The sequence below is a fragment of the Cervus canadensis genome, chromosome 21 (genome assembly GCF_019320065.1).
Source record: "Cervus canadensis isolate Bull #8, Minnesota chromosome 21, ASM1932006v1, whole genome shotgun sequence".
In the NCBI taxonomy this organism is placed as follows: domain Eukaryota; kingdom Metazoa; phylum Chordata; class Mammalia; order Artiodactyla; family Cervidae; genus Cervus; species Cervus canadensis.
Window position 1 is genome coordinate 18680698 of NC_057406.1, and position 27543 is coordinate 18708240.

A 27543-nucleotide genomic window follows, 5' to 3' on the forward strand; every position below is an offset into this window, starting at 1 on the left:
GACTTGTGTCTTGAATGAGAACTTGTTCCTTCCTCAGAACATGTTCTTGATGAGAATTCTACCCACAACCCCACAGGCAGTCACGTCCTGCAGCAGATGGTAAGCAAGGCACCTCTGTCTTCTCCCTTCAAACCCGTCTTTGTGTGAATGCTACAGGATTATGCACTGGGGTGGGGCTGAGGGGGAGCAAGCTTGCAGTGTTCTCTTTGGAATTACCGTTACCTCAAATAATAAGGTTTCTGTCAACTTGTTTTGGTTTTGGCAAGTCATAAAATTTTCCAGACTCTTTTTGCCTTGAGAGGTGGACTTTCTTTTAGGCAAAGTGAGTCTGGGAACCAACGGATCCTGCAGGGAAATGGGAGCAGCCGTGCAGCCCCTTTGCATCCAGTGGCTAAGACTCCGAGAGACCGAAGCACGGGGCACAGTTTCGATCCCTGGTTGGGGAACTAGATTTGACATGCAGCAATGAAGACCCAGGGCAGCCAAACAAATATTTTAAAAAGGAAAGCTTTCCCTCAGAAAATAAAAGGAAAAAAAGTGTTAATTTTGTTGTTGTCAAAAAGAAACTACATTTACTCACCCAGTACTTTAAATATCATTATATTAAGAATGGGGTTTCATGTGCTACATGTTTGTATGTAGAATTTTCTTTCCTTTTCCTGGGGAGAAACTCACAGCCCGTGTTCAGATTCTGCTTCTATGACTTACAGACAAATAGCCTCTGATGAGTCACTGAAATTCCCAGTGCTTCTCTTTCTTTGTCTATGAATGGGAATAATTATAACGGCAATGATTTATAAGGTTATTGTGGGAATTAGGCAGCACTGGAGCGGCAAGCGGCAGAGAGGAGATACCCCACGTCCAAGGTCGGAAAAGCCCCAGTAAGATGGTAAGTGCTGGAGCAGCTGCGAGGAGCTACCCCACATCCAAGAGCAAAGGAGAAGCCCCAGCAAGATGGTAGAAAGGGCAAATTCACGTTTAGAATCAAACCTCGGCTCCACCAGAGACACTCAGAAGGCTCAAGCAAACCTTGTGTGCACCAGGACTCAGGACTACACAGAGACAGAGTCAGAATTGTGTTTGAGCATCTCCGGTGGAGGTACGGGTTGGCAGTGGTCTGCTGCAGGGACAGGGCTTCTGGGTGTGGGTATGGCATAAATCCTCTTGGAAGAGGTCACCATTAACCCCACTGTAGAGCTGCCAGAACTTACATGGGACTGGGAAACAGACTCTTGGGGGGCACAACAGAACCTTGTGCACCAGGACCCAGGAGAAAGGATCAGTGACCCCACCGGAGACTTGCCTGTGGGTGTCTGGGAGTCTCTGGCGAAGGCGTAGGTCGGTGATGGCCTGCTGCAGGGTTGGGGGCACGGAGTGTAGCAGTACATGCCTGGGTTCTTTTGAGACAGGTCACCACTATCTTCATTACCTCGACCATAGTTTGGCACCAGGTAAATAGCAGGGAGGGAACACAGCTCCACCCATAAACAGAAAATTGGATTAAAGATTTACTGAGCATGGCCCCACCCATCAGAACAAGACCCAGTTTCCTCCTCAGTCAGTCTATCCCATCAGGAAGCTTTCATATGCCTCTTATCCTTCTTCATCAGAGGGCTGCTGCTGCTGCTAAGTCACTTCAATCGTGTCTGACTCTTAGCGACCCCATGGACCGCAGTCTACCAGGCTCCACCATCGATGGAATTTCCAGGCAAGAGTACTGGAGTGGGGTGCTATTGCCTTCTCCACCATCAGAGGGCAGATAAACTGAAAACCACCATCACAGAAAACTAACCAATCTAATCACATGGACCACAGCCTTGTCTAACTCAATGAAACTGTGAGCCATGCCGTGTAGGGCAACCCAAGACAGATGGGTCATGGTGGAGAGGTCTGACAAAGCGTGGTCCACTGGAGAAGGGAATGGCAAACCACTTCAGTATTCTTGCCTTGAGAACCCCATGAACAGTATGAAAAGGCAAAAGATAGGACACTGAAAGATGAACTCCCGAGGTCGGTAGGTGCCCAATATGCTACTGGAGATCAGTGGAGAAATAACTCAAGAAAGAATGGAGAGATGGAGCCAAAGCAAAAACAACACCCAGTTGTGGATGTGACTAGTGATGGAAGCAAAGTCCGATGCTGTAAAGAGCAATATTGCATAGGAACCTGGAATGTTAGATACATGAATCAGGCAAATTGGAAGTGGTCAAACAGGAGATGGCAAGAGTGAACGTCGACCTTTTTGGAATCAGCGAACTGAAATGGACTGGAATGGGTGAATTTAATTCTGATGACCATTATATCTACTATTGTGGGCAAGAATCCCTTAGAAGAAATGGAATAGCCATCACAGTCAATGAAAGAGTCAAAATGCAGTACTTGGATGCAATCTCAAAAACAACAGAATGATCTCTGTTCGTTTCCGAGGCAAACCATTCGATATCACAGTTATCCAAGTCTATGCTCCGACCAGTAATGCTGAAGAAACTGAAGTTGAATGGTTCTATGAAGACCTAGAATTAACACCCAGAAAAGATGTCCTTTTCATTATATGGGCCTGGAAAGCAAAAGTAGGAAGTCAAGAAGTACCTGGAGTAACAGGCAAATTTGGCCTCGGAGTACAGAATGAAGCAGGGCAAAGTCTAATAGAGTTCTGCCAAGAGAACGCACTGGTCATAGCAAACACCCTCTTCCAACAACACAAGATAAGACTCTACACATGGACATCACCAGATGGTCAGCACCAAAATCAGATTGATTATATTCTTTGCAGTCAAAGATGGAGACGCTCTATATAGTCAGCAAAAACAAGATCGGGAGCAGACTATAGCTCAGATCATGAACTCCTTATTGCCAAATTCAGACTTAAATTGAAGAAAGTAGAGAAAACCACTAGACCATTCAAATAGAACCTAAATAAAATCCCTTACAATTATACAGTGGAAGTGAGAAATAGATTTAATGGACTAGATCTGATAGAGAGTGCCTGATGAACTATGGATGGAGGTTCTTGACATTGTACAGGAGACAGGGAGCAAGACCATCTCCAAAAAAAAGGAATGTAAATAACCAGCATGACTGTCTGAGGAGGCTTTACAAATAGCTGTGAAAAGAAGAGAAGTGAAAAGCAAAGGACAAAAGGAAAGATTTACCCATTTGAATGCAGAGTTCCAAAGAATAGCAAGGAGAGATAAGAAAGCCTTCCTCAGTGATCAGTGCAAAGAAATAGAGGAAAACAATAGAATGGGAAAGACTAGAGATCTCCTCAAGAAAATTAGAGATACCAAGGGAACACTTCATGCAAAGATGGGCTCAATAAAGGACAGAAATGGTGTGGGCCTAACAGAAGCTGAAGATATTAAGAAGAGGTGGAAGGAATACACAGAAGAACTGTACAAGAAAAATCTTCACGACCCAGATAATCACGATGGTGTGATCACTCACCTAGAGCCAGACATCCTGGAATGTGAAGTCAAGTGGGCCTTAGGAAGCATCACTATGAACAAAGCTAGTGGAGGTGATGGAATACCAGTTGAGCTATTTAAAATCCTAAAAAATGATGCTGCGAAAGTGTGGCACTCAATATGCCAGCAAATTGGGAAACCTCAGCAGTGGCCACAGGACTGGAAAAGGTCAGTTTTCATTCCAATCCCAAAGAAAGGCAATGCCAAAGAATGCTCAGACTACCGCACAATTGCACTCATCTCACACGCTAGCAAAGTACTGCTGAAAAAATTTCAAGCCAGGCTTCATCAATATGTGAACTGTGAACTTCCAGATGTTCAAGCTGGATTTAGAAAAGGCAGAGGAACCAGAGATCAAATTGCCAACATCCACTGGATCATCGATAAAGCAAGAGAGTTCCAGAAAAACATCTATTTCTGCTTTATTGACTATGCCAAAGCCTTTGACTCTGTGGATCACAATAAAGTGTGGCAAATTCTTCAGGAGACAGGAATACCAGACCACCTGACTTGCCTCTTGAGAAATCTGTGTGCAGGTCAGGAAGAAACAGTTAGAACTGGACATGGAACAACACGCTGGTTCCAAATAGGAAAGGGAGTATGTCAAGGCTGTATATTGTCACCCTGCTTATTTAGCTTATATGCAGAATACATCATGAGAAATGTTGGGCTGGATGAAACACTAGTTGGAATCAGTATTGCTGGGAGAACTATCAATAACCTCAGATATGCAGATGACACCACTCTTATGGCAGAAAGTGAAGAAGAACTAAAAAGCCTCTTGATGAAAGTGAAAGAGGAGAGTGAAAAAGCTAGCTTAAACCTCAACATTCAGAAAACTAAGATCATGGCATCTGGTCCCATCACTTCATGGCAAATAGATGGGTAAACAGTGGAAACAGTGGCAGACTTTATTTTTTGGGGCTCCCAAATCACTGCAGATGGTGATTGCAACCATAAAATGAAAAGACACTTACTCCTTGGAAGAAAAGTTATGACCAATCTAGACAGCATATTAAAAAGCAGAGACATTACTTTGTCAACAAAGGTCCATCTAGTCAAGGCTATGGTTTTTCCATTAGTCATGTATGAATGTGAGAGTTGGATTATAAAGAAAGCTGAGCACCAAAGAATTGATGCTTTTGAATTCTAGTGTTGGAGAAGACTCTTGAGAGTCCCCTGGACAGCGAGGAGATCCAACTAGTCCATCCTATAGGAAATCACTCCTAAATGTTCATTGGAAGGACTGATGTTGAAGCTGAAACTCCAATACTTTGGCCATCTGATGCGAAGAACTCACTCATTGGAAAAGACCCTCATGCTGGGAAAGATTGAAGGCAAGAGGAGAAGGGGACAACTAGGCTGAGATGGTTGGATGGCATCACTGACTCAATGGACATGAGTTTGAGCAAACTTAGGGAGTTGGTGATGGACAGGGAAACCTGGCGTGCTGCAATCCACGGGGTCGAAAAGAATCAGACACAACTGAGTGACTGAACTGAACCAAACTGTGGGAATTACATTGCTGTTGTTCTGTTGCTAAGTTGTGTCCAACTCTTTTTGACCCCATGAACTACAGCACACCAGGCTTCCCTGTCCATCACCAACTCCCTGAGTTTGCTCAAACTCATGTCCATTGAGTCAAGTGATGCCATCCAACCATCTCATCCTCTGTCACCCCCTTCTCCTCTTGCCCTCAATCTTTCCTATTATCAGAATCTTTTCCAGTGAGTCAATTAGTATATTTAAATTGATTAGCACAGTGCCTGACATGTGGAAAACATTGGATAGGTCCCTTTTAAGACTAAATATTGCACACACACCCCCCCCCCCCACCCCCCCGCCACAGACCTTCAAAGTCCTACTCACGGAGACCATTACTGTGAGCACTGGATGTTTCATGTCAGCCAGGCACCTATACTGACCCTTCCAAATGATTTTCCTGGGATTAGTAATCAGAAGGGACTTTTAAAAAAGTCATCACAGGTTCTATATGAAGATAAGACAGGAAAACAGAGGCAAAGAATTGGGGAAAAAATGAATGATCAGGAAAACTTTATCAGTGGCAAGTAAAAGAATGTCTTACTAGCAGAGATTTTAAAATACCAAACATTTATTATCTCTTTTGGCACAAATTCTGAGGAACATGGTACCAGCATTAATTCAACAGCTCACTGATGCCATCAAGAAGTTTCTTCCATTGTTTCTGCTTTACTTCTTAGGTATATCAGTATTATTTTCCTTTTTGGCCACAGTTTGACTCCTAAAGTACCAAAAATTATTTCTTCCCAATAATATCCCAATCTGGGGAAGAAAGGAGTCAGTAAAAAACAAAATTTTCTGCTCCTGAATCTCTTTATTTCTTTTTCCTTTCTCTTTCTCTCTCTGTCTGCTTCTCTCTTCTCTACCAGAGCAAAATCACTCTGGTTGCTGTATCAGGAGACACCCCTGTATAGGTCCTTAGTCAGATTCAATTTCAATTTCTTATTGTTAGATCAAAGTATAGTAATCGGAGGTGTGTTCCTTAGAAATTCTACTTCATGGCTGAAGTACTCATAACCCTAACTGCTGGGAATCTTGGTGGCTGTTAGTTCTTGGATGAATTCAGCACTGAGAATTTCCCTGAATATCAGAAAGACTTTTTACACAACTCCCCTCTTCTTCCTCCTCTTCCTTAGAGGCATCTCTGTATTCAGTAATGGTTGCTGTGATGGTATAAATACAGTCCATGGGGTCGCAAAGAGTCGACCCCATGGACTGAGCATATGATACTTATGTGGAAAGTTAATTGAGATCATAAGGAAGTATGTAAATAACTGTTTGTTTTTATTGTCTCTTATTTATCCAGGATGATATAAAGACTTGGCTCCCTTGCCTTAATGTGCATGTGCCTGCTCAGTTGCTCAGTCATGTCTAACTCTTTGCAGCCCCATGGACTGTAGCCCACCAGGCTCCACTGTCCATGGAGTTTTCCAGGCAAGAATACTGAAGAGGGTTGCCATTTCCTTTCCAGGGGATATTACAGACCTAGGGATTGAACCTGGATCTCCTGCGTCTCCTGCATCGGCAGGTGAATTCTTTACTGGATTCCTTTACACCACTTGGAAGTCCCTTGCCTTAAAGTAGGAGACGCTCTAAACGACCACCCCAGCAATAAAGCTCAGTATGGGCTCAAACTTTTATTGCGACCCATTGCAGCTCAAGTCTTCCGTCTGTACAATCCTGATCCTTTACCCTGTACAGGTGTTGATCTTCAAAGTTGTCCCCAATAAATGCCTTACACACATATCTCCATCCAGGGTTTGCGTTCCAGGGAACCTGACCTGCGAAAACCAGTCACTGTCAGAGGAGACTGTGGTAATGTGATTGGCTTAAACCATTATGCTCCATCCAAAAGTACCCTGAGGCCAGAGTTTTCATTTTATTCCTCTGGTTTCTCCTTCGTAGTCTCCTTTATTCATTCTTCCTCAACCTGCTCCTGCCTTGTGTTTTAATATTTGAATGCCTCACAGTAAAGTCCTTTGTTTTCCTCTCCATACAGACTCACTGCCTGAGTGAGCTCCTCCCATCCATGATCTGTGTGCTAACATCGCCCACATTTATTTATTTATTTTTTTAACCCTGAGCTCTCTCTCAAATTTCCAACAATTTTGTTGTTGTTGTTGGTCAACTTCCAACCTACTCTCTCCGTTTGAGTGTATAAAATCACAAACTCCCTACATCCAAAGACAAATTCCTACTTTCCTATTCAAGCTTGCAGCAGCTCAGGGAATCTATTTTTCAGTAGCTCAACTGATAAGCATGGGAATAATCTCTGTGTCCAACTCTTTGCCACCCTATGGACTATAGCCTGCCAGGTTCCTCTGTCCATGGGATTCTCCAAGCAAGAATACTGGAGTGGGTTGCCATGCCCTCCTCCAGGGGATCTACCCAACTTGAGGATCAAACCCATGTCTCTAAAGTCTCCTGCATTAGCAAGCGGGTTCTTTACCACTGGCATCACCCAGAAAGTCCCCATTTCCTCATTCCTTGTATCTAATCCATCAGGAAATTCTACTGATTTTACCTTCAAAATATACCTGGAACTTGATAACTTCTATCTTCACCATTGCAACCCTGGTCCAAGTCCTTGAATGGAATCCTTGAATATAATATGTATAGATTCTGGGGTGTGTGTGTTTAAATGAGTACAAAAATTAAAAAAAAAATATGAGTACTGATTATCTACATATGTGACATACGATGTTTTGGTAAACTAGGTATAAAGGAATTCTTAACAGTGAAAGCTTTCGTATGGGCTGACAGAAGCAGTTTATCTAGGATGATTCAATAAATAAACATTTATTAAGGGCCCAGTTGTAGCTTAGGTACTATTTTGGGGGTACATTGGGCAGAGAGAGTATAAAATAAATAAGCCTAACCATCTTTTACTGTCACTCTATTATTAATTTGTTGAATACTGATAGACCCTGGGACACTTTGTTTCCAATATTTTGAACTCCACAACTGGAGAATTTATCTCTAGCTCCTTCCTGTCTGTAACAGAGTCACAGCAGAGTCAGGGCCTGCATTGAAATCGGTAGAGAAATGAATTGATTTCCACCCCTCTTTCCTCCCATTTTGCCCCACCTTCATCTTCTCAGTATTAACTCATTGCTTCAACCATAGTGTTAGGCAAAGGGTAGACAATGAGTATTGCTTTTCCGGAGTAAGTGATAAGCTCAGACCAATAAAATAATTTTTAGAGAAATAAACTGTCCTTGGATTACCCTCTTGATCATATGTGTGAATTCAATAAATCCATCAGTTCAATTTGTGACTAAGTATACTCTCCCCTCCACACATGCTTTGTTATTTTATTGGGAAGAGTGTTTTATGTCTTCTGTGTTTCTTTTTATATCATGAAGCTCACATGAAGTCCTCTTAAGCATGGTCTCCTCCTCTACCCCTCCGGGAATCTGGGCTCTCGCTTTCTCTGGATGCTGGAAGATTTTATATTTAGTACCCTGAATTCTGTCTAGAAACTTGAATTCAGAATTGACAACAGTAAAGCAAAATTGTTAGCATTGGTATCAAACAAAACCTTGAGTTTTCTAGGATGAAAATTATGAATGATGTAATGAAAAAAAGAAAATCAGAGACTTGGATGCAAAAATCACAGCATTTAATGAAACAAACTGTGATAAGAACTCATAGCAGAGTGAACTCTATTCAGAATGTGAGGTGGTTCATGGATTTCTTCCAGGTTTGAGACAGGAGAATAAGTTCATTCAAAGTAAATTGTTTTCTACCTGGGATTTAAAAACAGTTCAAACAATTAATAAATGTGTGTATATACATATAAATACAAACATAGAGGTGGGTAAACAAATACATATTTACAGACATGTACAAATTCACATTAGCATACACATAATGTGTATAAAATATGTACATACATATTAATAACATATCAACTCATAAAACAAACACAAGAGTTTTTTAAAATGAAACATTTATGAAAAGCACATATATAGTTTCGAATTCCTTAAAGTTATTTTAAAGACATTAATAAAAATCTTAATGCTGTCCTATCAGAGTACTTACCTAATGTACATAATTGTACAGACCGTGTGAAGCACCAGAGACTTCTTTTTGCTTCATCTATTGTTTTATCTTCTTAGGTTTTCATTTTCTCACCAGATGTGTTTTTAATAACTCATGATGCATATGATTTCCTTACCTTTTTTGTGTATTTTGTTTTGTCTCACTGAGAAACAGAAACACTGTTGATATTGTAAGAAGCAAGGGCATATTCATCTGGAAAATAGAAAGTTCATCCTTATTATATCTCCAACTTTCTATAACCAGATGATGTCAGACAATATAATCACACTAGGTCTAACACTTCCAGTAATCTTTCAAGAAAGTCAATTCCTTCTATTTTCTAAATCCAGGAACATCATATCAAAGTTTAAGGCACTTGACAAAGTACATTCAATTAGTGAATGACAGAGTCAGAATTCAAAGACTGCTTTACAGGGGTTTCCTTGTGATCCAGTGGTTAAGGATCTACCTTCAAATGCAGAGGACGCAAGATTGATCCCTGGTGGGGGAACCAGGATCCCACATGCTGTAGGGCTACTGAGTCTGCGTCCTGCCATGAAGACCCAGCACAGCCAAAAAACAAAAGAATGACAAAAAACCCCACCAAAAATCCCCAAAGACTGGTTGACAAACTTCTCATGACATTCAACAAGAAATTAATAGCACTAACCTTCCAGGGAACATTTTAAAAAAATCTTCTGAATAGCATTAGTAACTGCTTTGAAACCTAATCAAGATTTGCCTATAACATTTCAGAATATTTCTCACTCTTCCTCTCAAATTAAAGTCCATAGATGTATCATGAAATGGTAAGTTTCAGCCATTAACAACAAAAACAACAGCAACAAGACCTGGAAGCTTAGCTGGTTTGTATTTCAAATTAAAGGGAGTGCCTTCTCATTATATCAAAAGGATTCTAGGTGTTGAAAAATTCTGGCAAATAGAAAAAGGCCCAGTCAGAAGTTTGTATATATATGTAAGTATATATAAAAATATATAAATATTTATAAATAATATAAATAAATACATATACAAATATAGATACATATATAAATATATAAAAATTACATTAATATATAATATATGTATATATAATGGAGTAAAAAAAAACAATATGTAAAGTAAACCCAGATATTGAAGACCAAGGATGATTTTCAAAAATTAAGTAGTTCAGGGAATCCTAGATACAGATGTAACTTCCAGTAGTTTTAAAGCATGGTTGTTGCCTACCTACCTTTTTCATAATAATCGTAGACCATGACTGGGGCTGGCTGAATGTTTGCCACGTGGTTGATTTGCTCAACAGAGAAGGTGAAACTCTTTGCTGTACCTGAAACCTATAAAGATACAGATTATAAATACACCAGAGCAGCCCTGCAAAAAAGGAAAACCACAGAGCAAATTATTTCCAGAAGTTTATGATAAATCCAGGGTGTCATGATCTTACATAATGACAAAATAATGAATTAAGTAACATTAAATTGTGCCAAATGTTGTTTCACCAATTATATTGAGGTACAAGAAAGTTGAAAATGTTAGAAAAATGTAGGCATTTGTGTGGACGTTAATGATGTATACATAGAAAGGATGAGTCTGAAACTCGTGCCAGCCTCTGCTGGAGTTCAAGTCAAATTGTAAAAGAATTGTACATCTTTGACCAGACTATGTTAGATGCTGTGAGGAATAAAAGAATTGGGAAGTGATTCTTCTAAACTTGAGAATCATCCAGTTAGCCAAGGCATATACGAAATAGCATAGTATTTAAGAGGGAAAAAACAATTAGTGGGGTGGAAGAACACTGATCACATTTAACATCTCACATAGTTTTGACAAACCCTATCATGTATATTTATGAGAAATCGAAGCATCCAGTTACTCTTAGAAGAAAAAGAAAGCCGCGGAGAAAAAAATTATTGTCAACTTACATTTTCCAGGTAGAAAAGAACATGGTCATTCTTGAATTCACTCTTCATTACTTGGCCATTGTTTTCAAGCTTTAAGGAAATTGGCAGGCAGGGATAAATATGAAAGAGCATCATTTCAGAACTGAATGTTCCATGCTTTTTCTCTAAGCAGTAACAAGAAGTTATTTTATGGAACATTCATTCCCTTGTGCCATGATGTTTTCATAAACACAAGTTAGAACTAAATTTAAAAAATAAGTTACAAACTATTGGAAATAATGACTTCTAATTGCTATAAATCAAGAATCCATTCCACCACTGTTTTAGCAAAAATATGAGTGTGAACTGTGAATGTTTGTTTAAGTGAAGAATTACACAGCTTGGCTTTGCTAACCAACTGTTTCATCAACACACTACTGCTTTTTGGAGGTCGAAAGACTGGGCTTCTCTTACTTACCTCTTCAATGGATGACATGACTGGAGTAAATCCTGATAACATTTTTACATCAACAAGGACCATGTTGGAGTTATTGCGAGTTCCCGTATACCTGAAATTTAAAAACAAAACACTAACTTAGACATCATTTTAGAAGTGACTTAACCTTATGGCAAGGATATGAGTACATTGATGCCAATTGGCTCGAAGCCTGGAGGAGAGGCAAAAGCTGGAGAATAAACATCTGAAGATAGTCATTCTCACACATCTGGAAACAAGCACAATTAGAGTGATCGTGGCTGAGATGATTCAAAGCAACATAAATTGGAGTAAAGAATGAATGGACTTAATATCCCCAAATCCTGCTTTTAAGCTTACTTGAGGCTTTAAAGTCAGAACTTATGGACAAAACTTTTAAACTTATATTACACATATGGTGGCTCAGTGGGTAAAAATATGCCTGTAATGCTGGAGAAACAAGGGACACAGATTCCATCCTTGGGTCAGGAAGATCAACTAGAGAAGGGTATGGCAACCCACTCCAGTATTCTTGCCTGAAGAATCCCGGGGATGGAGGAGCCTTGTGGACTACAGTCCACAAAGGTGCAAAGAGTTGGACATGACTGAAGTGACTGAGCATAGCACACATACTTATGTCAGCTTTAGATTCTGTGCAACACTTAGAAGAGACCCATATTTAAAAAGCAGGATGTTGGCAAAATCATACAACATGTCCCCAAGAGATCTTCTAGGTTATACCCCCAACTTTGAATAAAATTGTTGGAACATGAAGTTGAGAGCTGTGTATTATATTATTAGCATTAGTGTTCAACAGATTTTCATTTTGAAATCCTGAGAAAAATCCCCGAAACTAATTTTACTCAATGTTTCTCCACGCATTAACCAAGACTAAAACTCTTCAGTGCCTATAAATTATATTTTAATTCAAGAGAATTACTTTGCTTTTCTACACGGAAAAATATCTAAAATTTTGCTTTGTGTACAGTTATATTAATGATTAAATAAATGTTGGCAGGTTTTCTCTTCGTGGCCCACCCATGCTTGTCTTTAGAAAGAAAATTGTATCTCTGTTGTGCAAAACTGACACACAGAAAGGTGGAAGCATACTGAAGGATTAGTGTGGCAGAAGCTTTCAAACTGCATACAGCACAGATTATATTTGCATAATTCTAGCTCTGACTTAGTTGAAGATGTACTAAATTGTGATGTGGGCACAGAGAGCAATGAATTGACCACATTATAGAAATATCATCATCAACATGTGATTATTGACATTATCAATGTATAAATATTTTTTATACAATTTAAAGATTACTCTCCATTTATAGTTATTACAAAATATTGGCTATATCCCCCAGGGCTGTACAATACATCCTTGAGTCTATCTTATACCCTCCATGGTTTGTGCCTCCCACTCTCCAATCCAGATTCCCACTCCCCCTTCTCCCCACTGGTAATCACTAGTTTGTTCTTTATATCTGTAAGTCCACCTCTTTTTTCTTATATTCACTAGTTTGTTGTATCTTTTAGATTCCACATGTAAGTGATATCATACAGTGTTTGTCCTTCTCTGTCTGACTTATTTCACTTAGCATGTGCTTTGTACTTAGTCTCTCAGACATGTCTGACTCTTTGCAACCCCACAGACTGTAGCCCGCCAGGCTCCTCTGTCCATGGGGATTCTCTAGGCAAGAATACTGGAATGGGTTGCCATTTCCCTCTCCAGGGGATCTTCTCAACCCAGGGATTGAACCTAGGTCTCCCATACTGCAGGCAGATTCTTTACTGTCTGAGCCACTAAGGAAGCCCTTCATTTAGTATAAGGACCTCAAAGTATATCTATGGGCTTCTTTATCTATTCATCTGCTGATGTACACTTAGGTTGCTTCCGTGTCTTGGTGATTGTAAATAAAGCTACTATGAACATTGGAGTGCATGTGTCTTTTCAAATTAGTGTCTTTTCTATATTTTGTTAGTGTTTAAGATAATTCTTTTCTGATGCACCACTTTCTCTCTAACCTGAGAGTTGACATCAAAATGGGACACTTACCTGAGGGTTACTGTCAGGTCAAAATTACTCTGGGATACATCCGAAGAGTTTTTCTTTACTAGTTGTAAGGAAAGGGAAAATCCAGATTCCTTCTTAGGTAGCAGCACAGTGTACCTCAGGGTAGCCTAGAAAGGATAGAAAAGTGTTAGGAAAAAAATCCATCCATCTAGCCTGTAGTAAAAACTGAAGCACTTATTGTTTCTCTTATTTCCGTTATTGCTGTTGTTGGTCACTAAGTTGTGTCTGACTCTCTGCAACCTCACAGACTGTAGCTTACTGAGCTCCTCTGTCCATGGGGTTTCCCAGGCAAGAATACTGGAGTTGATTGCCATTTCCTTCTCCAGGGGATCTTCCTGAGCCAGGGATCAAACCCCTGCCTATCCTGCGTTAGCAGGTGGATTCTTCACCACTAAGCCACCAGGGAAGCCCTCATTTCCATTATTAATGCACTTTATTTTATAACTTCATTATCAGGGAATAAGGCTAAATGTAATCATTTGATTGTCAGAAGACACAAGAATCTTTAACAATGTAATTTAATAAAAATATCAGAACACCCTCAAACACTGACATTCCTCAACAAACTTCTCAGTTATCCAGTTATCTTTAAGAGTAAGTAGACTTTTACAAAATAACTTTAGTTTTCAGCTGTTGAGTGGAAAATATCAATGGAGGAAAGTGTAATCATGAAAATATGCAAGAGTAAAATAGCACTTCATACATAACTGGAAAGATAGTCTGCCTTTTTTATGGGCAAATACCCATCTTCCTCACAGAGTTCTATTACCTGGATAAATGCACAACCTTGTCCTTCCACATCTACTGTGTATTGTCCACCTGCTTTTGTTAGTTCTGAACGTTGGACCAATAAGTGATTATCACTGTTAACCTGGAAAATCTCGTTGAATTCTTCACTGCTTAAGCTGACAGTGACTTGATCATCAGAGAAGATTAAATTCATGTAGCGGGTTATGGCAAGAAGGCAGATGGGCGTATCCTGCACAGAACAGTACAAGCAGCATTCCAAGCTCTGTTATGATGCAATATTAGTCATCATGTGGCCATGAACTTTAAATCAACCCATAGAAATATTTCTGACATGTCAATAGAACACCAAGAAGCAGTATTCTAAACAACAGGAAAAACATATTTGCTTGTGGTAATTGTTGTCACTTTCTTTAACAGATCTTAATTAGATCTAAAAGTCTTCTAAATAATTTTATAATATCCATGTGAAACAGTGCTCAATCTTTTCTGAAAATTAAGGTGTTATGTAATTTGGTTGCCATAGACAGTTTATGCTCAACTGTCTTCAAAGATGGGGAGTCATGTGTTCCCCATCCCGATCCCCCCTCCCGCTTCCCTCCCCATCCCATCCTTCTGGGTCTTCCCAGTGCACCAGCCCCAAGCACTTGTCTCATGCATCCAACCTGGGCTGGTGATCTGTTTCACCCTTGATAGTATACTTGTTTCAATGCTATTCTCTCAGAACATCCCACCCTCGCCTTCTCCCACAGAGTCCCAAAGTCTGTTCTGTACATCTGTGTCTCTTTTTCTGGTTTGCATATAGAGTTATTAGCCTTCAACTAATAAAAATAAATGAAAAAAAAAAAAAAAAAAGATGGGAAGTCAGAATCCAGAAAGGATGTTGGGAGATTCACTAACATATGGTTTTACTCAGAAACTAAGACTGAAAAAAAGAAAGGAAGGAAGGAAATGATTTTCCTTGTGGGAATAAAACTTGCATTTCTTTGCATTAAATTTTTTTGCCTATTAAGGAAAGACATAAGTCATTGTTTTTGATACCCATTTATTTGGCTATTCATTTATTTGATTTTTCCAATGTATAGACCACAGAAATAGGGAGAAATATTACTTCTTGGATGACATGAAGTAATGGTTTGACCAAAGTATTCTTATTGTTAGGGCTCTTGTGTTTATAACAACCAACCTTTCTAGACTTTCATTCTATTTCTGCTGTATAAATGGAGATACAAATCAGGCATACATTCCCTGAGAGGGGATTTTATTTTATTCATTTGTACATAGAAAATTCCTAGTAGAGTTCCTGGTATACAAGAACGGTCCAATAAATGCATGTTGACTAAATACTGGGTCACCTGTAGAGACGTGGATGGACCTAGAGACTATCATACACAGTGAAGTAAGTCAGAAAGAAAAAAATATTGTATATTAATGCATAATGTGGTATCTCAAAAAATGGTACAGATCAACCTATGTGCAGGGCAGGAATAGACACACAGATGTGGAGAATGGATGTGTGGACATGGGGTGGGGGAAGAAGGGGTGGAATGAATTAGGAGATTTGGATTAGTATATATACACTATCATGTGTAAAATAGATAGCTAATAGCACAGGGAGAAGACTCTTGAGAGTCCCTTGGAGATTCAACCAGTCCATCCTAGAGGAGATCAGTCCTGGGTGTTCATTGGGGACTGATGCTGAAGCTGAAACTCCAATACTTTGTCCACCTCATGTGAAGAGTTGACTCATTGGAAAAGACCCTGATGCTGGGAGGGCTTGGGGGTGGGAGGAGAAGGGGACGACAGAGGATGAGATGGCTGGATGGCATCACTGACTCGATGGACACGAGTTTGAGTAAACTTCAGGAGTCAGTGATGGACAGGGAGGCCTGGCGTGCTGCGATTCATGGAGTCGCAAAGAGTTGGACACGACTGAGCGACTGAACTGAACTGAGCACAGGGAGATCAGCTCGGTGTTCTGTGATGGGTTAAAGGGGTGGACTGGGGTGGGGGTAGGTGGGAGGTCCAAGAGGGAGGGGGCTATATGTATACATACATCTGATTTGCTTCATTACACAGCAGAAACCAACCCACTATAAAGCAACTAAATCCCAATAAAGATGATTTATAAAAGCAAATATTCCTTGTCTCAGGAGGTATTTCCTACTTTTGGTATTTTTATGATATATATCTATATTATATGTTATCTATAGTATTATAGAGTGGCAACTTTTGCATTGAACATATTGTGGTTATATTAGCAGATCCACACCACTCACCTGAGGGGAGGAGAAGCCTCCGTGAGAATTCATCTGTTGGGCAAGCCACTGAACAATCTTACTGGCGTAGGTCAGGTCAGGGTTTTTCTGGGAAATCACAGCCAACAGCACATAGCACGTCTTCTCCATCTCAGCAGAAGGAGCCCGAAGAATAAAGAGTGGAGATGCCTCTGTCTCCAGTTTCTTCAGTTTTCCCCAATATATCACATTATCTGAGAAGAAAAGAAGAATTTTCACACAGTCCCTATGAAAAGAAAGATGCAAATGTCATCCTTGACCTCTGTTATGGGTTCATTGTGTCCCTCAAAATCCATATATTCAGGCCCTACTCCCTAGAACCTCAGAATGGAACTCTACTTGGAGATAGGGCTTTTAAAGGGGTGAATAAGTTAAAATGAAGCCATTTAGATGGGTCTTAGCACTTGGCAACTAAACAACAACAACAAATATATCCTTATCAGAAGAGGTAATTTGGACTCATGAAGGGGGCACCAGGAATGCATGTACATGGGAAAAAACATGCGAAGATGGTCAGAGAAGATGGCCATCTACAAGCTAAGCAGAGTGGCCTCAGAAGACATCACACCTGCTGACATCTTGATCTTGGAATTCTAGCTCCAGAACTATGAGAAAATAAATTTCTGTCATTTAACACTCACCACCCCCTCCACCCCCACCTCCCAGTACAGAGTTTTCATTGGGCTGGCCAAAAAGTTTGTTCAGGTTTTCATGGGAAAACTCAAATGAACTTTTTGGCCAACTCAATATTATGGCAGCCCTAGAGAACTGATGCAACTTCAAATAGCAACTTCCTAAGGTCAAAGTTTTTGACCTGAAGTTCAAGGCCAAAGTTTCACAAGCAGTTTTTATTATCTGCATTCACTCCACTAGAGTTTCTTTACTTCACTCATTTGAGAAGAAATGAGCAGAAAAGAAGAAGAGGAAACTAGAAAATATATAATGTTTTGTTTCTTTTAAAGGTCGCTCAGAAATTTCATAAGAGAAATAGAAACATGCTAGAAAAGAGCGGCTTGCTATGTGATTGCTCAGTTTCATCAGTTTATTCTCAGGGTCATCTCCATTAACAAAGAAGTGAAGTGAAGTGAAATGAAAGTTGCTCAGTTGTGTCTGACTCTTTGCGACCCCAGGGACTGTAGCCCATGAGGCTCCTCTGTCCATGGGATTCTCCAGGCAAGAAAACTGGAGTGGGTGGCCATTTCCTCCTCCAGTGGATTTCCCCCCCTAGGGATCAAACCCTGGTCTCCTGCATTTCAGGCAGATTGTTTGCCTGAAAGCCTCTCCATTAGCAAAGGTGAATAATAATACTTACCTAATTTTGTAGCAGATTCATCCAGGGTCCGGAGTAAGAATTCCACTTGCTCCTCTTTTCCAGCTAATGCGAAAACATAAGCTAGAATTGCAAGGTTGTAGCCATTTCTGATACCATTTGCCAAGGCTTCCTCTAAGCAAAAGAGCCCATTTCGAAGAGCAGGAAACTAGTCAAGAAGAACAATTCATTTTAAGATGATACTTGAATACTTGTAAGCTTGACTGTTTAAACTAATCATTCTTTATAATGTATATAATATACCCTGGAAATATGTTTTACATGCAAACCTGTTCATTTCTGTACATGTGAATTATATTTTATAGATATCATTAAAATTAATTTTTAATGGATTATCAGTATTTGAAAAAGTTTAAGTAGCATGAAAATGGCAATCTCTTTCTGACTGGTTGTATTTTAGTTAATGATATGAATGTTTTCTATGTGGCAAAGTATAATTATTTATTTTTAGACCTAAGATATTTTACACTAATGCCCAAAATAGGAGCTCGTATTTCTAAAGGTGGTTTTTGAGGTATACCAATGACCCTGAAAATTTCTAGGATTTTATTTCAAGAATAGATTTTGCGATTGGATAATTTGAACTTTGGATTGAGAGGCAGCCAAGATGAACCACACTTAAGCTGAAAATGTTTGCATACTGAGTTGGTTAGATAAACAGAATATCAGGTTATAGTCATACTTGGAATAAGAGTTCTTAATCTGAAATTATTAGCTGAACTTCAGGAGATATATGGCGTGAAATGGTATGAAACCAAAATGGTATGAAACACTTGTATAAGTGAGCGTATGTATATCTTCTCTAGGGAAAAACTCAGTACTGTTCATCAAAGGTTTCTATGAATCAAAAAGGTGGTGCTAGTGATAAAGAACCTGTCTGCCAATGGAGGAGACCTAAGAGATGTGGGTTTGATTCCTGGGTCTGGAAAATCCCCTAGAGGAGGAAATAGCAACCCATTCCAGTATTCTTGCCTGGAAAATCCCATGGACAGAAGAGTCTAGCAGGCTATAGTCTATAGGGTCTCAAAGAGTTGGACATGACTGAAGCAACTTAGCATTCATGAATCAAAAAAACTTTTGCGAGTGTAAAGTTAAAGAGTGGTAATTAATTAATTATTCTCTTGATGTTTCACCCAATCCAGGAATTTTAAATCACTCTAAATTGATAGTCAAATTCATGTGCATTCAGCTTACTGAAACTAAAAGACAATGGGACCCATACAGTGAAATTGAGTCCAGCTTCAAGGAATGCAGCAACAATGTAGGCAGTGAGTACAATGTCCTCTTCATCTCCAACCTAAACACAAAGGAACCATGAGTCATATAGGACATCAGAGCACAAAAGAACAGCTATCCTTCTGAAGGGAAACTAGATAGGAGAGAAACAGTGGGACAAATATCATTAAGAAAATATTTTTTTTTTGACCATGGTGCAGCATATGGAGAATACCAAGTGATATACCTAAATATGGACAGGAAAAGGGAAAGAATAGGTCTATCAAGGACAGACTTCATTTCATTTGCATTTTGACCTGAAGCAAGTGAGGTCCTCATGCTTGATTTAAGGAGGTATTGGATCAGTGCTTCATTGAAACAATATAAATAACAAGATCCTCTTCCTAAACTGGCTTACCATCCATAAATAGAAATGAATAATGTTTGGCTTCAAATTTATAAACTGCTTCCTCTCTAGGTTCTTTTTCAGTCGCCTCTCTCCTATTTTCAGTTTATCTACTCACGGAGACTGGTTCTAAGAAAGGACTGAGAACAGTAAGATAAATAATAGATTCAAGAGGAATTCAGTGTAGGCTGAGGGTAACATGCAGGCAGCAGTAATAATGGCTTTTATCTACACACCACAAGCCTGTCATGGCAGCAGAAGAAGTAATAGTCATAAAAAGTATACTCATGTTTCCAAGAGCTGGATAAGGCAGGTAATGCAAAGGAGAAAGGAAAGCTTACTTGTATGAATCACTCACCTCCCAGGCGTTGTTGAAAAGCTTGCCATCACTTTTAAAGCAACCATCTATTTTCTGTTTGCTTGCAAGCCAGATCAAGGTCTCCCTTTGAACCAGTTCATCAATGAAGACGTATTTCTTCATTCCCGCAAATGTCTTAAAAGTAAGAGCACTGAGCCTGTAAAGCCAATCATCAGTTAGACAGAAGTTAGATAAAAAAGAAATGATGTCAGCTTCCCATCAGGTCCATCATCACTGATTGCTTTGGGTGATGGGTGGATCTAAACTGGCTGAGAGTGACTGTAACAAGTCTTGATTGACAGCAGTTCTTTCCTTTGGGTCAGTAAAGTGTTATGAATAGCAATGTGTGAAAGTAAGAGCATGTAATTTCCAGCACGTTTACGCACAAATTTCTATAGAATCCATCAGACTGTCCATACATGAAGAAAGAATGGAATGGGTGTACTTAGGTGTTTTGTAGCCTTATAGTTTTACTTTCCTCAATCTACATGGGGCTAAGAGAGGCAGACTAAGATGTGCCATTTACCACAAACTGTGGAAGTATTGGTGGGCGTGTCATTAAATGACCAGACATCTAAACAATCTGTTATGAGACTTTTAGTACATTGTTGCTTTAAAGTTGGAATAATCAAATATTTTAGTTTTATCTGACTCACCTCTAGGAATTCACTTTGAAACACAAAAGTGTTGCTTTGAAATCCCCACCAAACGCAATTCCCCTCAGCCCCTCACAAGTCCTCCTCAGATCATTCTTGTATTATTTAAAATAAAATTTTCATCTCTTACCATATGCTTCCTTCCTGATTCCTCTGCCAAAACACGCTATAGGAACCATCCAAGTTTTTGAAAGACAACTGCTTCTGATAACCTAAAATACAACATGGTAGGAAATTATTCTTTAAGAAAGTTAGAAGAAAAATAATGGTGTAGTAACAGCCCCATGTTTTGGTATTAGACAGACATAAATGACTAGATGATCATTTCAATTTTAATTTCTGAAACTCAGGTTCTCCATCCATAGGGAGAAAAGATAGCTTCTACCTTATAGGGTTCTAATGACAAGTAAGATATTCCAAGTGACTACCTCTAACTCAATAGTTGTTTGATATTACTAATTATTTAATTCTTTTTCTTGGGGTTATTTTATTTAAGTGTTATTTTTCTGAAAAAAAAAAAAAAGAACAAAATAAATTATACTCCTGAACTTTTCTTTGATATCACATTTACAAGATCTTTCTAAATACAAAACTAATCACTTAATCTCAATGGAATGCAATTGTGCAAACAAATATAGAAGTTGATAAATGAACTGTTTATAGCTACCATTAATAACAATTACAAAACCCACTAACAAAGTAGTTGTTATTGGCAAAATATTAGGCATTAAAAAAAAAACAAACCTGAGCTCATAATGTGAAACAGTACAGATCTGAATTGTGAAGCCAAATGATCATACAGATATTGAATTCCAAAAAAGCCCCCAAACAAACAAACAAAAACACCCCAAAATAGAGCTAGGACTCAGAGTGACTAAGTTCTTCAGATATACTTTTTCCCCATGAGACTACCTCGTAAGCTTTAAAGCTATCAAGCTTTATGACATCTTGATATTAGTAATAATTTATTTAATCTATTATAGGCAGAATTTATTTCAATCTTCTCACCATTAGATAAGAAGAATAAAGCTTTAGATTTAATTTCTTCTGTCAGTTGTTTAGTAGATTTCAGATAGTCTAGGATGTAGGTATCAGATGCTAGCAGGGCAATATTCTGTTCTCCACCTCCATAGGGCATTTGGAAAAGATTCTCCAGATTCTGTATTGAAAGCCCTAGAATATCCCCTAAAAACACAACAAACAGAATGTTCAGTTCAGTTCAGTTCTGTTCAGTCACTCAGTCGTGTCTGACTCTTTGCGACCCCATGAATCGCAGCATGCCAGGTTTCCCTGTCCATCACCTTACTGTTTGTCAAAGTTGGCATCTCAGCATTAATGACAATAGGTGAAAGAGGCATAGTGGAAGGAAAGAACATTTTAAAATAGGTCTAAAATGTGGAAACAAAGAATGTTTTCATGAAGTAATTCTAAAGAGGGTGAAGTGAAAGAGGTTTCTGGTATGAAAAATGTTTTGGAAAATCTATTACCACAGAGAGAAGGAATTTAAGAAAGTGTGTTTGTTCACTTAATTGCTTGCTGATTTGGTTTTTGACAAGCTGACCCTCTGAACTGTACAATGTAATCTATCTCTTCCCCCAAAATGTAGATGTTAATAATAGACAAAGAAATTTGACTTCTCTGGAGCAGTTTTCTCCTTTACTGAGGAAATTTCCAGCATTTCTAACAAAGTCTATTCTGATCTCCAAAGGTATATTTAATATTTCAGATGGACAGGCTATAATAGGATTCTTTGTTTTCTAAACACCAATTGCCATTCAGCAGAAAAAATATCTTCTAGGGACATAGATTAAAAAAATTTTTTTTTTATTGAAGTATAACTGCTTTACAAAGCTGTGTTACATGAATCAGCTCTTAATATATGTATACATATATCCCCTCTCTCTTGAGCCTCCCTCCCACCCACTCCCCCATCCCACCTTTCTAGGTCATTACAGAGCACCAAGCTGAAATCCCTGTGCTGTACAGAAGCTTCCCACTAGCTGTCTCTCTTACACATGGTCGTGTATACTTTCCATCACACAGGGACATGGATTTGAAAACGGTGCTGTAAGTCCTTCAGATCCCATGCAGAAACAAACATAGGAGGTCCTCCTCAACAATAATTCCCTCCAACTGATACTGTAAGAAAAATCTCTCCATCCTTTTAAGTTTTTTTTTTTTTTTAAGACCACCTCAACTAAGATGTTCAAATCACTGTGAAACAAAAAATTTAACCAACTTACCCACAACAGTGAAAAAGGCCCTGGTTGATCCTTCTACGACATCATTTGTCAAATTCAAATCTACCTGCCTGGAGACTTTGGTGCCTGGAAAGAAAAAAATATCAATAAAACAAATAATGTTTGGCTTTCTTTCATAAACAATAGTAGCAGGTTTGTGGGACAAACATATTAAGTAATATATTTCATTATTTCTATTTCTTTTATAAGTTGCTTGTTTGAAGAGATGAACTTTAGGTTTTGATCTAGTTTAGAATAACAATATGTTTAGAAAATGGATATAAATCTGCAAGTTAGAGATGGCCTCTATGCTCTGTCAGTTTAGTGCCTGAACTACTTGTGTATGAAAAAAAAAGTAAAAACTACTGATTATGACATATGGAACATTACACACGAAAGGGAAAGCTTGGAGACTCTTACTAGGCATTAAAATCAAGTCATCAGGAAATCCCCTGGCAGACCAGTGGTTAGGACTCAGTGCTTTTACTGCTGGGACTCGATTCGATCCCTGGTTGGGGACTAAGATCCTGCAAGACGTGCAGTGTGGCCCCCCCAAAAAATAATGTTAATAAGGAATTTTTTAAAAATCAGATCATCATCAACCACATAAAGCAATACTCATGAGGCCCATAAAACTGGCTATTGAAGGGCAGTGATTTTCCATGGTTGTTTCATCCCAGGAGTACAGAAGCAAAGGTTACATTATGGACTGCTTACACTATGTGCTGTTTGGGCATAATCTTGACTTCCCACTGACCAAAACTGAGCCACACTCACATGCAAGATGAGCTCCACCCACCCCACCCCCCAAATAATTCACAAGATGAAGGAAGTAGGCTGAAACAGATCGATGTCATAGATGAACAACAAAAAATAACCTCATAAATATCCTTTATGCTTGCTAAAATTATACAATGAAGACTGGGCATGAAATGAAATAATCCTCCATTGGATATTCAGAATAAAGTCACCGAGGTCCTCAGTATAGCAGTAAAGTGGAAGAAGAGGAAATAAACAGACCTGTGGATAAATTTCCTTTAGGACTAGTTTGACCATGTAGAAAATCCTACAGCACATGGAAATCTGCTCAATGTTACATGGCATTCTGGATGGGACGGGAATTTCGGGGAGAATGGATACATGTATATGTATGGCTGAGTCTCATCGCTGTTCGCCCGAAACTATCACAACGTTGTTAACTGGCTATACCCCAATACAAAATAAAAAAGTTAAAAAAGAAAAGATCCTCTTACCTTGTGTACAGATTAGGAAACTTTGAGTCATCTCGTTTTCAATACCTTCAGGCTATCAAAGAGTAAAGTAAACAGAAGCATAAAGTCAGGGATCTGGGTCATCTTTTCACACAGAAAAAGCAACCAAGTGTCTGCTCACATAGGCATGGCTGGCTCATGGTTGTCGCTGGAGAAGATGCATTCATTGTCCCCTTCTGTTTCTATCTGCAAGTCACTCTATGTTACCAACACCCACTTTGGCCCTGTGTTCCCATAGTTCTCTGTGGGACAGAGGTAACTTCAGTGTCTTAGCGGAACATACTCAGCTTCCCTGGCACTGTCCAGCTTCTCCAGTAGACAAACAAAAGTGTTTTGCAAAGTAAGAACATGCCGAAAGGTGAGGTGAGAGATGCCACTGACAAGCAGTGATTCTTTTAGAGGATGATGAGGCCTGCACGGGCATGTAGATTTGTCTCTTGGATTTGCGAGTCAGTTAAAGGAAGGGAGGGAAGAGGATCAGGTAAGAGGATCAGGTGTATAGGAAGTATCATGAGTCAGGAGCAAACAAAAAATCCAAGCCTGTTTCATGAGTTACATTCTTCTATCCTGGGTTAAGTGTTAATTAAAGAATGGATGAATTTTATTGCTGTTTTAATTTATTTAAAATGTCATGTCTTGTGTCAATAGTGAAAGTGTTAGTTGCTCAGTCATGTCCCACTGTTTGTCAACAGTAATTATAATTATGGGCAATTAAGCCTCTTCACAGAGAATGTCCTTTATAATTTAACCTATTGCATGCATGCTAAGTCACTTCTCGTGTCCATCTCTTGTGACCCTATGGACTGTAATCCGCCAAGCTCCTCTGTCATTGAGATTCTTCAGGCAAGAACACTGGCGTGGGTTGCCATTTCCTCCTGCAGGAGATCTTCCCGACCCAGGGATGGATCCTGAGTCTCTTATGTCTCCTGCATTGGCAGGTGGGTTCTTTACTGCTAGCACCACCTGGGAAGCCCATTAGGTACTCTATTTTGTATGTGGAGGGCTTGATAGTTTTGCATGTACTTACCTGTACCAACAGACTTTTGATCACAGTATCTTTCCAGTTCAGATTCTGCCTCCCAGGTGCTTCCTTTGAGCAAGCACTACTTTGCCTGGACTCAGCAACTACGGTGATATTCACTTTACCTGAAAAACATTCCCAAATATAAATTACATTGACCACTGGCCCCTTCTGTGAAGGGAGATGATTAAAAGTCTATAAATCACTTCTTGAATCAGACAAACTGAATCTTATCATCATATTTATTCTTGGGCCAAAATAACTCATTCTTTCTCCTGCCCGGAGATAATGTGATGTCCTTTTCTATCTCTTTCAAGATTCCTTACATGAAGTAAATGATTCACTTACCTAGCTAGAACTTAAGAAATTTTATGGAAAAAAAGAGAATATTCTGCAAAGCCAGTTGAGCAAATTCCTTGATATGGATTGCTTTTAAAGTTTATATATGACAATAAAGGGGCATAAAGTCAGAAAACTAAGCCTTCTAACTTTTTTCAAGATTGAACAAACCAAAACAGTAAACTACGACATAGTGGAAAGGGCACTGAATTTAAATCAAATGTTAGTGGGGGATCTATTGTTTTTTACTCCCTGTTACATCATGCGTGCGTGCATGCTAAGTCAGTTGAGTCGCATCCACCTCTTTGTGAACCCCATGGATTGTAGCCCACCAGGCTCCTCTGTCCATGGAATTTTCTAGGCAAGTGGATTCATTATCACTAGCACCACCAAGGAAGCCCTATCTGGGAAGCTATCTGGGAAGTCACTGGGAAGTGATATCATAGGTCATAATTAAAATGGGTCTCCAATTTTCTTGTGAAAATTAGAGAAATAAAAAATATAATATTTTTGGTTTCATATTATCTGTATGCCTATATACCTATGCATAACCAATACACTGTTCTTGTTTTTTGTTAGTGTGTCTTGTTTCTTTTTTAAGATAGATTTTTGACACTCCACTCTTAGAACGGTGTCCTCCACTTAAAGTCATAAAACCATACAAGTCAGTACAGTATTCTATCTCAATTGCTGGTGGAAGATTTTTGAAGACCTTGTATAGTTAGAGAAATTGAGAAACTTAAAATCTAGTAGGAAAACTAGTCTTATGCAGACCAATGTCAGGTGGACTAAAGTGATCTCATAAATTACTCTTTATTGCTAAAGGAATATAATGAGTAGAGGATATGAAATAAAGGAAATTTTACTTTTTGATATTAGTGATAATGATGAAAATGTGTTTACTACATCTAGCATTCTTGTTTACTAGATTCTTTTTAACTTTTCCCTTCCCTTGTATTTTTAACAAGATATTGTCAAATTTAGTTTTCTATATTGCAGATAATCTATGCACTGAGACTGTACTCTTCTCCGTGTTTAACTCCCATCTGAGTGTTCAGTGCTTTGGGTGTCTCATAACACATCTACTAGATTTACAAATCCTGGCAATCATTGAGATTGAGGAGCAATTTTTGTTTAAGTAACATGAGTTCCTGATGGCAAGTGAAGAAGCAAATGAGAAGTGAAGAAACTGAGGAGCATTAGTGACAATACGGTCTTCACTTGGGTGGACTTGATGTGTAATGCAAATTAGCCTTTACATTGTATTTCAATCACATTCTGCTTTTAAACAAATGGAGGATGGGTTTGCTCCACACAAATATTAGCAAAACCTGAAATTAGATTATAAAAACAGGATTTTAATTGAGACCCTAAAAAAATGAGAACTTTTAAAAACAGAAATTTCAAATGTGAGGGAGAAAGTTATTTCTGTATAGAGGATTTAAGGGAAACAGAGACAATAAAAATAGACTGTTTTTTCAGGAGAGGTTGGCATAGACACATAATTACTTACCCAGCTTCTTAGGTGTAACAGTCCAGACATATGTCTTTTTCTCTGCAGCTTGGATAATCTCACTGCTGTTGCCTTTAGGGGTACTGATATCTGCCTCAAAATCCTGAGATGCTTCCAGTTGAGTGAAAATCTAAAATAACAGTCATGCAATGAGAGTGGCACTCTAAATATTTTGCTGCCACTATTCCTCCTCCAATCTTGAGAAAATTCTACTTTACTTGTTTTATATCATCAAAAATAAATGATACAAATGACTCCTCTCATAAGAAGATAAATCTGGCATGACACATACTATAAAATGACTTTCTTAGAGCAGTATTTAAATCACTGCTGTAAATTAAAGCAAATTTTTGTTTGCTTTTCAAAGTTTGTTTGTTTTTTTTTTTGATGTGGACCATTCTTTAAAAGTCTTTATTGAATTTGTTACAATATTGCTTCTGTTTTATGTTTTGTTTTTTTAGCCATGGAGCATGTGGGCTCTTCTCTTCCCGACTAGGGTTGAACCCTCACGTGCATTGGAAGATAAAATCTTAACCACTGGACTGCCAGGGAAACCCTAGCAACTGTTTTTGTTTGAGGAAAAATCTTATGACTCTATCGTACCATTTTGTATTTGAGAATAAAAAGAATATGGCAATATTCAAGGAATCTCTTGGCCTCGTTAGATTTTG

The 27543-nt window shown here is 38.9% G+C and overlaps 1 protein-coding gene and 1 long non-coding RNA gene across 3 annotated transcripts in view; one reads left to right on the top strand and one right to left on the bottom strand.

Moving 5' to 3' along the window:
* The first annotated feature begins 4 nt into the window (after nucleotides 1-4).
* Nucleotides 5-27509, top strand: LOC122423801. Its single transcript, XR_006264223.1, has 4 exons — nucleotides 5-99; nucleotides 6478-6586; nucleotides 18996-19121; nucleotides 27334-27509. It is a non-coding gene; the product is annotated as an uncharacterized LOC122423801 (long non-coding RNA).
* LOC122423800 (ovostatin homolog 2-like) overlaps nucleotides 8612-27543 on the bottom strand; it is a 49543-nt gene continuing 30611 nt past the window's right edge. The window contains exons 20-36 of one of the 2 annotated variants that reach the window (XM_043441191.1): nucleotides 26873-27002; nucleotides 25027-25145; nucleotides 23982-24033; nucleotides 22732-22815; nucleotides 21497-21673; nucleotides 20619-20700; nucleotides 19833-19989; nucleotides 19076-19150; nucleotides 17836-18001; nucleotides 16506-16717; nucleotides 14249-14491; nucleotides 13462-13586; nucleotides 11412-11502; nucleotides 10976-11044; nucleotides 10285-10387; nucleotides 9187-9263; nucleotides 8612-8755 (exon numbers count right to left, since the gene is read on the bottom strand). In XM_043441191.1, the coding sequence (XP_043297126.1) occupies nucleotides 9211-9263; nucleotides 10285-10387; nucleotides 10976-11044; nucleotides 11412-11502; nucleotides 13462-13586; nucleotides 14249-14491; nucleotides 16506-16717; nucleotides 17836-18001; nucleotides 19076-19150; nucleotides 19833-19989; nucleotides 20619-20700; nucleotides 21497-21673; nucleotides 22732-22815; nucleotides 23982-24033; nucleotides 25027-25145; nucleotides 26873-27002 (1938 nt within the window). In that variant the 3' untranslated portion in view covers nucleotides 8612-8755; nucleotides 9187-9210. The remainder of the gene's footprint in view (nucleotides 8756-9186; nucleotides 9264-10284; nucleotides 10388-10975; nucleotides 11045-11411; nucleotides 11503-13461; nucleotides 13587-14248; nucleotides 14492-16505; nucleotides 16718-17835; nucleotides 18002-19075; nucleotides 19151-19832; nucleotides 19990-20618; nucleotides 20701-21496; nucleotides 21674-22731; nucleotides 22816-23981; nucleotides 24034-25026; nucleotides 25146-26872; nucleotides 27003-27543) is intronic. The other variant, XM_043441193.1, reaches the window with a different exon arrangement.